Here is a 13,668-nt window from a genome sequence, read left to right as displayed (position 1 = left end):
AAATTAAGACCCAATGTGTCATATGTCACCACAAATGGATGCCAACACTACTCCACTAATTATGAAGTTAGAATAAGCAATTGGTAAATGCCCTCAAATGAAACGCTGCAGTGTCATCTACATTCTGATGTATCTTCTAAATAGCAAAACTAATCATATAAAAGATTTTGCAAATTACTCAATACACAAGGAAAGTAGCATCAGATACAAAAATTAAATGCTTCAGAGCATAACAGCAAAAACACCATTATAGTAGAAGAAATAATTTACAACAGGTTCAGCTTTTCCCAAATGTTCCATATTCAATTTAGTAGTGATTCGTATGTGATGTCACATGTTAAAACACAGAAATCCCACAAATGAATCTGACTGATTTGTGGACCAATCAGTCAGAGGTCAGAAACACAGCCAAGCCCGGTCATGATTTCAGGTAAACCAATGTATTGACTCCAGTCTTGTCCACCATACAAACTGAATTCATATATATACATTTTAGATGCCTTGGAAACTTGACTCACTTGTCAGCCTTGGGAATTGTTTACACTTATTATGGAACCCAATCCCCTCAGAAATCAACAATTCAACTGTCTTTTTTTTCTTTTGTTTTACCAACAGATAACTCAGTTCGGCCTTTTGTAACAACTTCTTTCAAATGAAGAAATGCTGTCAGCCCAGAGGAACAAAAAAATAGTAATAGACTCTTGTCACAATGCTTACCCCCAAGTCAAAACCCTGTGAAATCTCACATTTTCTGCTTTTGAGAACTTCAGGTGTCTCTAGTTGTTTACTGCTCTGTGATCAAGATGTGTTTTCAGAACAAGTTAAAACAGAGGGTTTGATGCCATCTGCTGGATACTAAACTCAATAACCCCCCAGTGCTATCAATAAAAAGTTGAATTTAAAACTGCAAAATAAAAGACTTCTCTCTTTCTAAATACACAGAAAGAATAGTCAAACAAAAAGCATAAGATGACAATATTAAGTTAATCCAGTAAAAAGTTATCACCTTTTTTTTTGTTTGACGACCTTTATTTCTGCACATTAAAGAGGACTAATATGGGAACCACACTACTTTCTCTCTCTAAATTGAATGTATGTATGATGCCAGCTAATATTTTTACTGAGACAACCCAGCAAGAAGCCTGAGTTCAGGGCAAGGAAAAGAGGCTTTAATGTTTACACTTCAAAAGAATAAATGAGTACAGTGAAAGGTTTACATGTGTTTTGAATCGACTTAGTGGAAAAGCTCATATACTGCAGTTCTGAGATTTCACAAGCCAATAGATTTTAAGATGCTAGCTCAGGGCCTCAAACCTGTCCTGGTGACTCTGTAGTTGGGTTTTACAGGTTTGCATGAGATATGCAAATTTAATTTCAGGCATATTCACTGTGGATATCCTCAAAACTTAACTAGTTGTAGGAACATGAGGACAGTTTTGGAAGCCCTGTCCTCACAGCTAGTCCAGGATCTTAGGAGACAACTTATCACAAGAAACCACCACAGAAAACGATACATATGCCAACATTCTGTTTCTGAGCAACTTTCAGAAGGAGAAAAAAAGAAAATACCAAATCACTTATTTATGACATTTCTAAAGGCATAAGCAGAATTGTGGGCACTTTTGTTCTAAGTCTGGGAACGAACAGAGTAAGATAAAATCTGTATCATCCAGATTAATTTACTTCTGTGCACGAAGATATTCTTTGCTCAAACTACATAGTAAAAACAGTATACCTGTCAGAAACCTTTAAAAAAAAAAAATAATCACACAAAGCAACCTGGGAGGATTTTTATTAATGCATAGCTTTCTCTGCTAATGTTCATGTCAAACAGTATTTATACCCTCTCCCTCTGTAAAAATATGTGGTGCATGCTAGTTCAATGCAGCAGCTTCTGCTCTCCATCATAGGGAGGTGGGAAAGGACATGCTCACAAAAACAAGCTGGACAAATTCATAACTGGGATCAACAGTATTCAAAGCCCAGCATATCTAATATACACTAATCTTACAGCTTTTTAAGGCAGCAACAGAATAAATAAAACATTTAAATAAGAGGCAGCTCCCTACTGCGATTTAACAGACACATTTTTAGATGACAGCAGGTAGCTATGCTATGTGTACTGTCAAAGGGTTCAGCATCCTTTCAAAGGATAATGAGAGCAAAAGCAGTGAACATACCAACCATACACACACACACACACACACACACACACACATATATATATATATATACACACACACACATATATATAATCGTCTGAAAACTGCGACTCAAATAACCTAGAAACACAGTAATTTATAATATTGCTAAATTTTCTGCAACCTAGATCCTGTGTATTAGGATCACCTCTAAGATCCTACCTAAATTATGGGATCAACTTCAACTCGTTGCAATTGAATAGCAGACAAACAAAAAGGCATGAAACAGCTGACCAGCAAAGCCAAGACTAATAGCAAGAATTACTATGTTTATAAGCAAATATAAAACCCTTGGCATTCAAAAGACTTCTTCCATCTTAACAATTATGCCAATCTGAATGCAGTGCTCTCAGTACCACACTATTTACCACAACTAAGCTTGGTTAACCCAATCATATTCAAAACATATGTGATTAGAAATACATATAAATAGGGAATGCCGGTCCAGCATATGGAATTATGTTCGGATACCCTGTCCATCAAGGCCGTTTGGGGCTGAGAAGTTGGTATGTTCAGGACTGGGGAGAGTAGGGAGATGGCTTCCATTACTGTAATGTCCCCTTTTGTTTATAAAGTAGTGTTAAGGATGCACCTCAAAAAAACCCTCACTCCCCATAATAAAATAAAAACAAAGAAAAATAAAATAAGATGTGCTGATTGTTTGGATGGAGGAGACAATGAGAAGTCCAATCTTCTCTTCTTGGTATGTGGCCTTCTTGCCTCCCAGGGTGGATACTCTGCACCATGTAGCGCAGGTTTTCAGTTTTTAAGCAACGCATGCGCCGTCTGAATTGGCCTGTGCATCGAGTCATGCATGGTGTGCGCCGATGCGTCGTGCGCTTTATCTGGCGTCGAAGCATGGGGTGCCAGCGCAGGCTTTGGTGGTTGCATCAGTGCATCCTGTGCGATGCAATTCTTTGTTTCAGATGACTCTCCCAAGGCCAGAGTGAATGCATCACGGAGACAACGCGAGGACAACGCAGATGACTGGTCGGGTCTGCGTTTCGACGCTTCCGATGGCTCCATCAACGCAGCAATGTTATTATCCACTCTGCGGCGGCTCGCAGGATTGGACCTGGGTTCGGAAGGTGCTAAGGCGACCCCTGTCACCCCCATCTCTTCTGCTTGGGATTTGATTTTTCATGGAGGTCCATCGAAGAAGTTCGTCTATGGACTTCGTGGGATTTCGATTTTCGTCCCAGTGAGGAGTGAGTAAAGTGCTTCGGGAAGGGCGTGTACGTGTCAGAGCAAGTTTTCTCCGCTTCTTTTAGATGGGCGATTTTGTCTGCTTTCTGTCTTCTTGCTCTGGGAGACATCTGCCCACAGTCTTTACATGAGGCCTGGTTGTGGTCTGGGCCAAGACACAGGTAGCAGTAGCGGTGATTGTCAGTGACAGACATTATATGTCTGCACTGGCAATACTTGAAGCCCGGCTTTTTTGCCATTGTTCCATAGCACTGAAAAGTGCTTTTGTGGGATCGCTGAGCGAAGATAGTAAACTTTTGAAAACAATCTGAGGAGACGCAAGGGAGAAAACCACACAAACACAGTAGCATTTGAAGCTTTGCCTTCTGGGAGAAGTCCGCGAGAGCACGCCGTTAATGATGTCACCAAAACAGCATGGCTAATTAAGCCTGCTTATAGACGTAAATAATCAAATATGGATAAATAATTAAAAATATATATAAACCAGATAAAGTCAGACAAGAGGGTGGCCACTAAAATGGTCAATAGTCTTCATTGTAAAACATATAGGGACAGACAATTTAAACATGCATACACTAGGGCAGTGGCACTCACTCCTAGCACCTGAGGGTTGCCAACAGGTCCAGTGTTTCAGGATATCCCTAATGAAGGTGCATATTAGGGATAAAAACCCACAGCCCTCAAGCAGTGAGAATGAATACCACTGCCCTAAAAGAAAACCGCATGGGGAGATATGAGAGAAGCATTTAAATATCTCCAAAATATTAATGTACAAGAGGCAGGCCTCTTTCAATGGGAAAGGACGATCAGGTATGAGGGGGTCATGGGATGAGACTGAAAGGACATAGATTATTGCCTTGCCTAAGGAAATATTTCTTTACAAAGAGGGTAATGGAAACATGGAACAACCTTCCAGTGGAGGTGATGAAGACAAGAACAGTATCTGAATTCAAGAAAGCAAGGACAAGCACGGGTGATCTCTGAGGGAGTGGTAGAGATTGTAGAGCTGAGCAGTTGGTGTGGATGTACAGAATAGATAATAGATAAAAAACGTACGTCCTAACATGTTTCTCTGTTTTTTTGTAAGCGTGATATTTTTAATTGAAAGCGGGAAAAACATATTTGAAATGGGGTATAAAAAATAGTTTGAGACTAGCCACCTTTTTGTTTCAGCATCTGACAATATCTCAGATGTGTATCTAGAAAGTATTTTATATTTAAAAGCAATAAAACACAAGATGTAAAATAGGATAGGCGAATAATCATTCCTCGTTCAAGCACACAATGTGGCCAGATTTAAGATATTGGCCCCCATGTGTAGGACCAGAGTGTGGAGGCAGGAGTGAGCGCCAAAGCGACACCCCTTTCAAGTGGTGCCAATGCATGGCCCTACAGTAAGTGGAAGCAGGATCCTCTTTGGCCTGGGTGTTCAACACTTATTTGGCACCCTAAGCAGTTACCTACTTTCTCTTCCCAAATCTGGATCTGGCACGTAGTGGTATTCCACAAGCTGTATTAGCAGTACTTGGAAAACCAAATTGTTCAAAACATTCTGCATAAAAACATGGTATTTGCTGTCTGCCACCTGAACTGCATTATATATTTAGCACGCATATGACCTTCATTTCTTCCCTACAGAAAAGTGCTTCAGAAAAAGTTTTGCAAAATAGTCATTAAAAAGAAACCAACCTCTCCTAAAAGGATATTGACAATGTTCCTAAATGAGCAATAGTTTAAAAAGATAAAAAGGGAAAACCTACTTACCATTTCATTAAAACAACCTTTGTGAACACAGGGCTGCACAGCAGCTTCCATATGCTTAATTCCATTAAGAATATTTAAATCTAATATTCAGATTAAGCTAATGGACTTTTTTTTTTTGTATTCCAAGGCTTTAATAAAAGAAAAACAAAGCAATGGGAGAATAAATTACCTTCATCTTCCAGAAGAACTAACAAAAAAACTTAACTACATGTCTGCACTAATAACTGCTTTCACTACTGGCTATACAAAGACAAAATGTGGCACATTACTTACTCTGTATGTCCCTGAAAGACATTCACAGAATGGATCGAAGGATCTCGAAAATCCCAGAGCCGGAAAGTTGTATCTCGTGATGATGTTACCACAAGGCGCTGTGTGGGATGTGTGCAACAATGAGTTAACTCTTGGTCATGTCCTATAACCAAAATAAATATATAAGAGCAGAAACAACACACAAACCATCATCTGCTTTTAAAAGATGAATAAAGAAAAGTCCTGGTCCTGTTTATAGAAAATCTAGTACAGTTGTAATTAATCTGTTTGAATTCCTGTACAAGGCTATTCCAAATGCACATCCGAGTCTACATAGAGATTCTGGAGGAACTGCAGGCGAGTCAAAAGATACCACACAATTATGATCACTTACCCAGGAAAATCAAAACCATGAAGCCATTTGTAAATTATCTTAAATGTATTGATGTTCTACTTTTTTCCAAGAATGGCCGCAAAGCAGATTACAACACAATTTAAATCAGTTACAGTACATATGACTATTTTCACAGTTGGAGTATGGTTTTATTACAATTTCAGTTTTTAAGTCTATTATAACTGTGTTGCATCCCACTCTTTTGTTACACTTTCAAAATGAGCCTCAAACAGAAAACTACTCTATTAAGAAATCTGGATAGAAAATATCTAGCTATTAAACCCCAAAGTTTAACATTAAACTTTTTTTCTATGTTTAAACATTTTTAAATTACATCTTACTACAATTTATCACAAGAAACAAAGGTTTAATAAAGTGAATAACAAAGATGGTAATAAAAAGAAATAAATAAAACAAACCGCAAAGGGGGCAATTACTTCATCTCAAAAGCAAGACAAGTCATATCCTAGTCATTAATTAAACCAACTTAACCATGAATTTCACTGATATCACCATCCTGTCTGGAGTAGGACCAAATAGGTTTTTCCTGATTCTAAAAAGATAAGTTGATCAAGTGCAAAGAACATATTTCACATTGTAGTATCATATTATACATTTTCAAGGATAAAGTGAATGTCTCTTGATACGCAGCTAAGAAAAAATTCCTTCGCCTATGCGTAACCTTGGCCAAATCAGAAAAAAATATAAATTCTTTGCGCCATAACAATTGAGTCTTTCTTAGCATGAATGCATGACCAAGCCCTGTTCAAAAACAATGGAAACCCAACAAGATGACTCTTTCCTGTTCTTCCAGAAATAATTTCTCCAATACAGATGTTAAATCCAAACTATCAATAGTAATTTGGCCTGCACCTTGACTTTCTGACTGAGCCCCCATCCTTTCCCCAAGACCTCCTCACTGGGAGATAAAAGATCTTATTTATAGTGGGGGGGTTGACTCAGAGGACATACCCAATATATCAGAGATATTTCTTAAAACATTTTCTAGGTGGACAGTCCAACATTTTGGAAAGTTCAATGGTTCAGACGTTGAATAGTTTTCAAACTGCTCCATTTTCCAATGCAAAAATATCTTGTCCTGCACTAGGACAACATTCACTAATCCCAGTTTAACCATTAGATTTTTTTTGTTTGCTAACCATGAGATTACTGCTGTATTTCTAGATAAACAACACATGCTTGAAAAGAACTATCTGAAGAAAACTGCTGGTACACACAGAAACATCATATGATTATCAAGTTTATTTAAAAAATATATAGTCCACACTAATCCACAGTTCAATGTGGAGCACAAATAACTGTCATAAAAATTACATCAGAAACATGTGTAACTCCATCTTAGGGAATGATGGGAGGGTTTCCCTATTGGAGTAAGGGTCTGTCTCCCAAATGTATTTAATGGGTTCAAATTTATGGGTTTTGCAGATGGTGAATTGTACGCGAATAGAGACAGCAGAGGTCACTCACAATCTCTGAACTGGTCAGGCAGAACTCGCACCATCCTCCCCTCAATGAACCCTGGCACCTATAACTATCCTTCAGTGCTAGAACCAATAAAGCATTAAGTGGCGTCACACCACTTTTAGATAACCACAACTCAACTTTATTTCTGGTTATAATCCAGTCACTATGTACAGGAATAGATAGGGTAGGCATATAATACTGAATATTCAGAATTCATGAGATAAAATAGTAAGAATAAATCTTTCCCACAATATACCACCTCGTACCTGACAGCATAAAGGTACCAATCACTAAGCCTTCACTTGAACATCAAGTAGATCTCCCAACTCCCCATACTTATAATTTACAGGAATATAAGAATTACATCCCTTACAATTGCAGTTATCCCATTCTCACCCCATAAGATATTTTTTCTTCCACATCACAACCCTCTCCAAACACACAAAACGGGTGTAACCTCACATGACTCTTCCCTTCAAATATCAGACTCACTGTGGGGCATAAAGATTACAGTTTAAGGGTCTACTCAAGACTCCTAGGTCACCCAACCTTCCACTTAGGTTTCTCCACTTTGCTCATCCAGCAATGTGCAGGTCCCCCCAGTATCTTCCATGTCGTGGACCTTCAAGGTGCATTTCTCGTGTCAGAACAACCCCTTTTCTCCTTCCTCTGGGCCATTTCCTCTAAGGGAAGAGGTTCCCCTTCTCCACCCATAACTCCTGGATATTTCCTTGGGGGAGGAAACTCCTCTGCCATTCCTCAGCCTCAGTCGTCTTTCCCTTGAAGGGAAAAGCCCCTGCAGGGCCCCATTCCATATTAGGGTAGTCTCTGGGCCCACTGGCCTGCAGGCTGGCTACCCCAGGCCACTACATCCTAAAGGGCCCTCTTACTCAGACTCCAACCTAGGAAAGGGCAAACTCCCACCAAATCCTCCCAAATTTATACCTCCCACAAACAAGTTTCCACCAATCACCTAACCCTTATACTCTTAAGGGGGACCAATATATCACCTCTTATTCACAACATTAAAGCAATAAATGCCATCCTGTAGTCATTCAGTGGTACTACACATTCAACAGTTAAAACATTTTAGAGTAACTAACCAATAAAAATCCCCATTCAAAATATCTTGTGCGAAAAGAATAGAAAAGTGAGCACAAATTTGGGGGTTTCCCCACACGACAACAACAAATAAAGACACAACTGAGCTACTAACATGTATGTCCTTGACAGTCACCAGAGATATTACAATCTAAGCTTGAGCAGAGGGAGACTGACTGACTGCTCTGGGACACATAATGAAAGGCAGGAAAAGGAATGTGAATCAAGGTCTCTTCATATCACAATTCCATGCTTATTTGCCAATAAGTCTTGAAGCTCAATTTATTTCCAACACACACTCCACTAAAGCTGATAGAGCTTTCCAATAAGGAAGAAATACCTGTTAAGGAATGGACAAGCTCAGATGTCTCCACATCGTACAAATTTGCTGTCCTGTCCCATGAAGCGGTAACAGCTTGCTTGCCTCCAACCAGCCAATCAGCAGCTATGACCACTCCTTGATGACTTTTAAGTGAAGTCATTGGTGCTCTGATCATGGGACAATCACTAGATCCGTCACCATCCACATCAGCTTCATCCTTATCAGAAAAGTCAACTTCTTCTTCCCCAGACATTTGCTGTTAATTACACAGATACAAAAATCAGTGGAAACAGAGTCTCTCCTAAACAAAGACTAAAGCAATTTAGTTGTTTCTATGTCTTACTGAAAACTTCGCTAGCACAAACTTTAATGGTAAGCAAGTCTATTTCCCTTTCTAAATCATTTCCCAAACCTTAACATAGCACAAAACTTTACTTTTTCTCAAGTTTTCAGGATTCTTGCATCAACTTTGCAAAATATCCACAGGCAAGAGTCAGAAAACTGTGCAGCATATTTCTTTGCAATTCTACAGAAATCCTTTGCCCTATTTGCATATAACAGTTCTAAGTAAAAATGTTTTATTACATGTACAATCAGTATTTTTCAAGCTTACTTGCAAATAAAATATTTCTCCAACCTTTTATGTACACTTGAATTACTTTGCTTTTCCATTTTAATCTTTCATTTCTCTCTTGTTCTCCAAATTATTTTTCTGATTTCTTACCATTCTCTCACTACAATCTCCTTTTCATTGTCCCCTGCAATTGTATTCCTTGCTCCTCTTACCCATCCCTCTGCTTCATCTCATCCTTCCCAACACTCTTCTTCCTGCCCAGCATTCTTTCATTCGTTTTGCTCCTCTCCACCTTGTATTACATCACTTTCTACCATCCCATCTCATCACATCCCCCCTCTCTCCCTACAGCCATGCACTTCTGTTTACTATAAGCAGTGGGGTGCCAATGGGAACTGTCTTCTTGCTTTTCACAACACAACACTTATGGCAGGTCCAGCATGGGAGAGGCAGGGAAAGAAAGTGTGGCATTCCATGATCGGAGGATACACTGGCAGATACATGTGTTTGGAGGCCTTTGGTGGGGTGGGTGAGGGAGAAGTGAGGAAGGGGGAGGGATGATACTGCACTACAATCTAGTGGCGGTTGAGAGACTGTGTGCAGCAACCTGGGGCGATATAGTGGTTGTCACTGGGCAGAGGAGGGTATGTGGCAAAAGGCAGCCAAGCTGGCACCTCATTTCCCTCAACTTCAATAAAAAGAACATTCAGAACACTGTTCCACCATTGTCTGCCTAAAGAGAAAAAGTCACATTTTAATAGTAAAGGTTTGTGCTGCTTTTTATTATGGCCACACCCTCCATACTGTATTTAAGCATCTCCTTTCCTGAGCTGTCTTGGGCTGTAGGTTGCTGAATTTACCATCTGGCAAGGATGAACATGGCAACACTCCCTTTTATCTAGATACTCAGTGGTAGTACTGGCTAAGGAGAAACTTTCAAAAACTCTGAACATGAATATCTCCAAGGAATGAAATACAACTCCGAAGAAAGAGGAGGGGATAGAAATGATTTAGTTAGTTTTAATCACCAGCTGAATAATGTCAAAACTGTATTTTTGCTAGTACTGCTGTTTTAAGAAAACTTCAGTTTTGCCGTATAAGGGTTTTCTTACAGCTCTTGAACTTTCTAGAAGCTACTCAACAAGTTAAGTATATTTTTGTAAACTACTCAACACAAGTCTATAAAAATTTCCAGTCACCGAGGAACTTTCAAAATTAATTTTAAAGCCCATTTTGATTGCATGCCTGCTGTGCTCATGCTAGAAGCAGAGCAGAATGACTTGGTACCCACACAAGTTAAACCCTATGACAAATTGCTGGCATTAAACAATACATGAAATGCTAGAAGGTCACCATCAAAGCAATGTTTCTTGCTCCTTACAAGGAGCTGCAAACTTCTGAAACCAATAGCACCAAGATAATCCACAGTTAATCACCCTGTTAGTCCCTCTCTGAATGATGCTAATAGGCAGTTTTGTTACATCGTTCACACAAATGTTTCTATTAAAAAGCAGTTTAATATGGAAGACTACATGTTGGCTATATTAAAGTGCTCCTCAATAACAGCAGCTTTAGAAAAAGGAAAAAGGTTTTAGAGTTCAATCCACAATTTCCCTCACCTATTTCTAACACCTCATCCTTACCCTGACATCGATGACAAGGATTAGATTTTAGAAGACATTTCTTCATTTTTTTAAACTATGAAAAAGAAAACTTCACAAACCAATATATGGGGAAAGGGAAGAAATAAGGTAAAGAGCACCAGGATAAGGTGATAGAAAAAAAATTACAGTAAAATGTATTTGTTGGGGTTTTTTTGAGGAGCAGGAAACAGGGACATTTAAATAATGTTTCACCTCTCAATATTTTCAGTCCTACATGACAGCTCCTAAACCAAACATACTGACGCTGTTCAGTAAAAGTACATGTACACTATTATCCAAGTAATCTATATGCTATTTGGCATGATGGAGAAATTACTACTTACCTGATAATTTCCTTTTCTTTATTGAAAGACAAGATAATCCATACCAGTGAGTTATACACCTCTACCAGCAGATGGAGACAGAGCAAAGCTGACGTCATGGTATATAAACCCCTGCACTGACATCAGCCTGCCAGTATTCTCTGCAAAAGCCAACTAAACAATACATGAACATAACTATTAAAAGAGAACCATTCAAGCACTCAGTTAACAGGAAAACCCTGAGCTCAGAAAAGGAGTATAATCTCACTAACCTAGGGACTGGATTCGACACCAATAATCCCCAGATAAGCAGCCACATAGGACAATATAAGAACATAAGAAATTACCATACTGGGTTAGACCAAGAGTCCATCAAGCCCATCCTGTCTCCAACAGTGGCCAATCCAGGCTACAAGTACCTGGGCAAGTAGCCAAACACTAAGATCTAATGCTACTGATACCAGTAATAGCCGTGGCTTTTCCTTAAATCAACTTTATTAATAGCAATTAATGGACTTCTCCTCCAAGAACTTATCCAAATCTTTTTTAAACCCAGCTACACTAACTGCACTAACCACATCCTCTGGCAACAAATTCCAGAGCTTAATTGTGTGTTGAGTGAAAAATAATTTTCTCAGATTAGTTTTAAGTGTGCTAATTGCTAACTTCATGGAGTGTCCCCTAGTTCTGAAAGAGTAAATAACTGATTCACATTTATGATCTAGACTTCTCATGATTTTAAAGCTCTATTATATCCCCCCTCAGCCGTCTCTTCTCCAAGCTGAAAAGCCCTAACCTCTTTAGCCTTTCCTCATAGGGAAGCTGTTCCATCCCCTCTCTGTCGCTCTTCTCTGTACCTTCTCCAGTGCAACTATATCTATTTTGAGATGCGGTGACCAGAATTGTACACAGTACTCAAGATGCGGTCTCACCATGGAGCGATTCAGAGGCATTATGACATTTTCCGTTTTATTCACTATTCCCTTCCTAATAACTTCTGACATTCAGTTTGCTTTTTTGTCTGCCACAGCACACTGAGCCAATGATTTCAACGTATTATCCACTATGATGCCTAGATCTTTTTCCTGGGTGGTAGCTCCTAATATGGAACCTAATATCATGTAACTACAGCATGGGTTTTTCCCTATATGCATCACCCTGCACTTGTCCACATTAAATTTCATCTGACATTTGGATGCCCAATCTTCCAGTTTCACAGGGTCCTCCTGCAGTTTATCAGAATTTGTTTGTGATTTAACTACGCTGAATAATTTTGTATCATTTGCAAATTTGATTACCTCACTTGTAGTACTCCTTTCCAGATCATTAATAAATATACTGAAAAGCACTGGTCCAAGTACAGGTACCTGAGGCACTCCACTATTAACCCTTTTCCACTGAGAAAATTGCCCATTTAATCCTACTCTCTGTTTCCTGTCTTTTAACCAGTCTGTAATCCACGAAAGGACATCACCTCCTATCCCATGACTTTTTAGTTTTCTTGAAAGCCTATCATGAGGGACTTTTTATTTAATACTTTTTTATACCGACATTCATGATAAAGATCATATCATATCAGTTTACAGAGAACAGAAGTATTATAACATTAACCTTAACCAGAAGAAGCGAGAAGTTACAATAAAATAGGGGTGATGGAACTGGGGAGGAGGAAAGAAGATGGAAAGAGTTTGACAAATACACTACATCTACCGGTTCACCTTTATCCATGTTCATTAACCCCTTCAAAAAAATGAAGCAGATTTGTGAGGCAAGACTTCCCTTGGGTAAATCCATGCTGTGTTCCATTAAACCATGTCTTTCTATATGCTCTGTGATTTTGATATTTAGAATAGTTTCCACTATTTTTCCTGGCACTGAAGTCAGGCTCACTGGTCTATAGTTTCCCGGATTGCCCCGGAGCCCTTTTTAAATATTGTGGTTATATTGGCCACCCCCCAGTCTTCAGGTACAATGGATGATTTTAATGATAGGTTACAAGTTTTAACTAATAGATCTGAAATTTCATTTTTTAGTTCCTTCAGAACTCTGGTGTGCATACCATCCAGTCCATGTGATTTGCTACTTTTCAGTTTGTCAATCTAGCCTACTATATCATTCAGGTTCACAGTGATTTTTTTCCGTTCATCTGACTCATCACCCTTGAAAACCATCTCCGGAACTGGTATCTCCCCAACATCCTCATTAGTAAACATAGAAGCAAAGAATTAATTTAGTCTTTCTGCAATGGCCTTATCTTCCCTAAGAGCCCTTTTAACCTCTCAGTCATCTAACGGTCCAATCGACTCCCTCACAGGTTTCTTGCGGACATATTTTAAAATGTTTTTATCATGAGTTTTTGCCTTTTCGGCCAACTTCATTTCAAATTCTCTCTTAGCCTGCCTT

At 39.0% G+C, this 13,668-nt stretch overlaps 1 protein-coding gene across 4 annotated transcripts in view; it reads right to left on the bottom strand.

Annotated features, from left to right (window-relative positions):
* The window catches only part of WDR37 (WD repeat domain 37), a 298,132-nt gene that overhangs the window by 84,230 nt on the left and 200,234 nt on the right, over window positions 1–13,668 (bottom strand). For all 4 annotated transcript variants that reach the window (XM_029588540.1, XM_029588542.1, XM_029588543.1 and 1 more), the window contains exons 11-12: window positions 8,744–8,981; window positions 5,445–5,586 (exon numbers count right to left, since the gene is read on the bottom strand). In XM_029588540.1, coding sequence (XP_029444400.1) covers window positions 5,445–5,586; window positions 8,744–8,981 — 380 coding nt within the window. The remainder of the gene's footprint in view (window positions 1–5,444; window positions 5,587–8,743; window positions 8,982–13,668) is intronic.

The sequence above is a fragment of the Rhinatrema bivittatum genome, chromosome 2 (assembly GCF_901001135.1).
Source record: "Rhinatrema bivittatum chromosome 2, aRhiBiv1.1, whole genome shotgun sequence".
NCBI lineage: Eukaryota > Metazoa > Chordata > Amphibia > Gymnophiona > Rhinatrematidae > Rhinatrema > Rhinatrema bivittatum.
The sequence above is the reverse complement of the archived record's forward strand: the minus strand, read 5'-3'. Positions and strand labels throughout refer to the sequence as shown.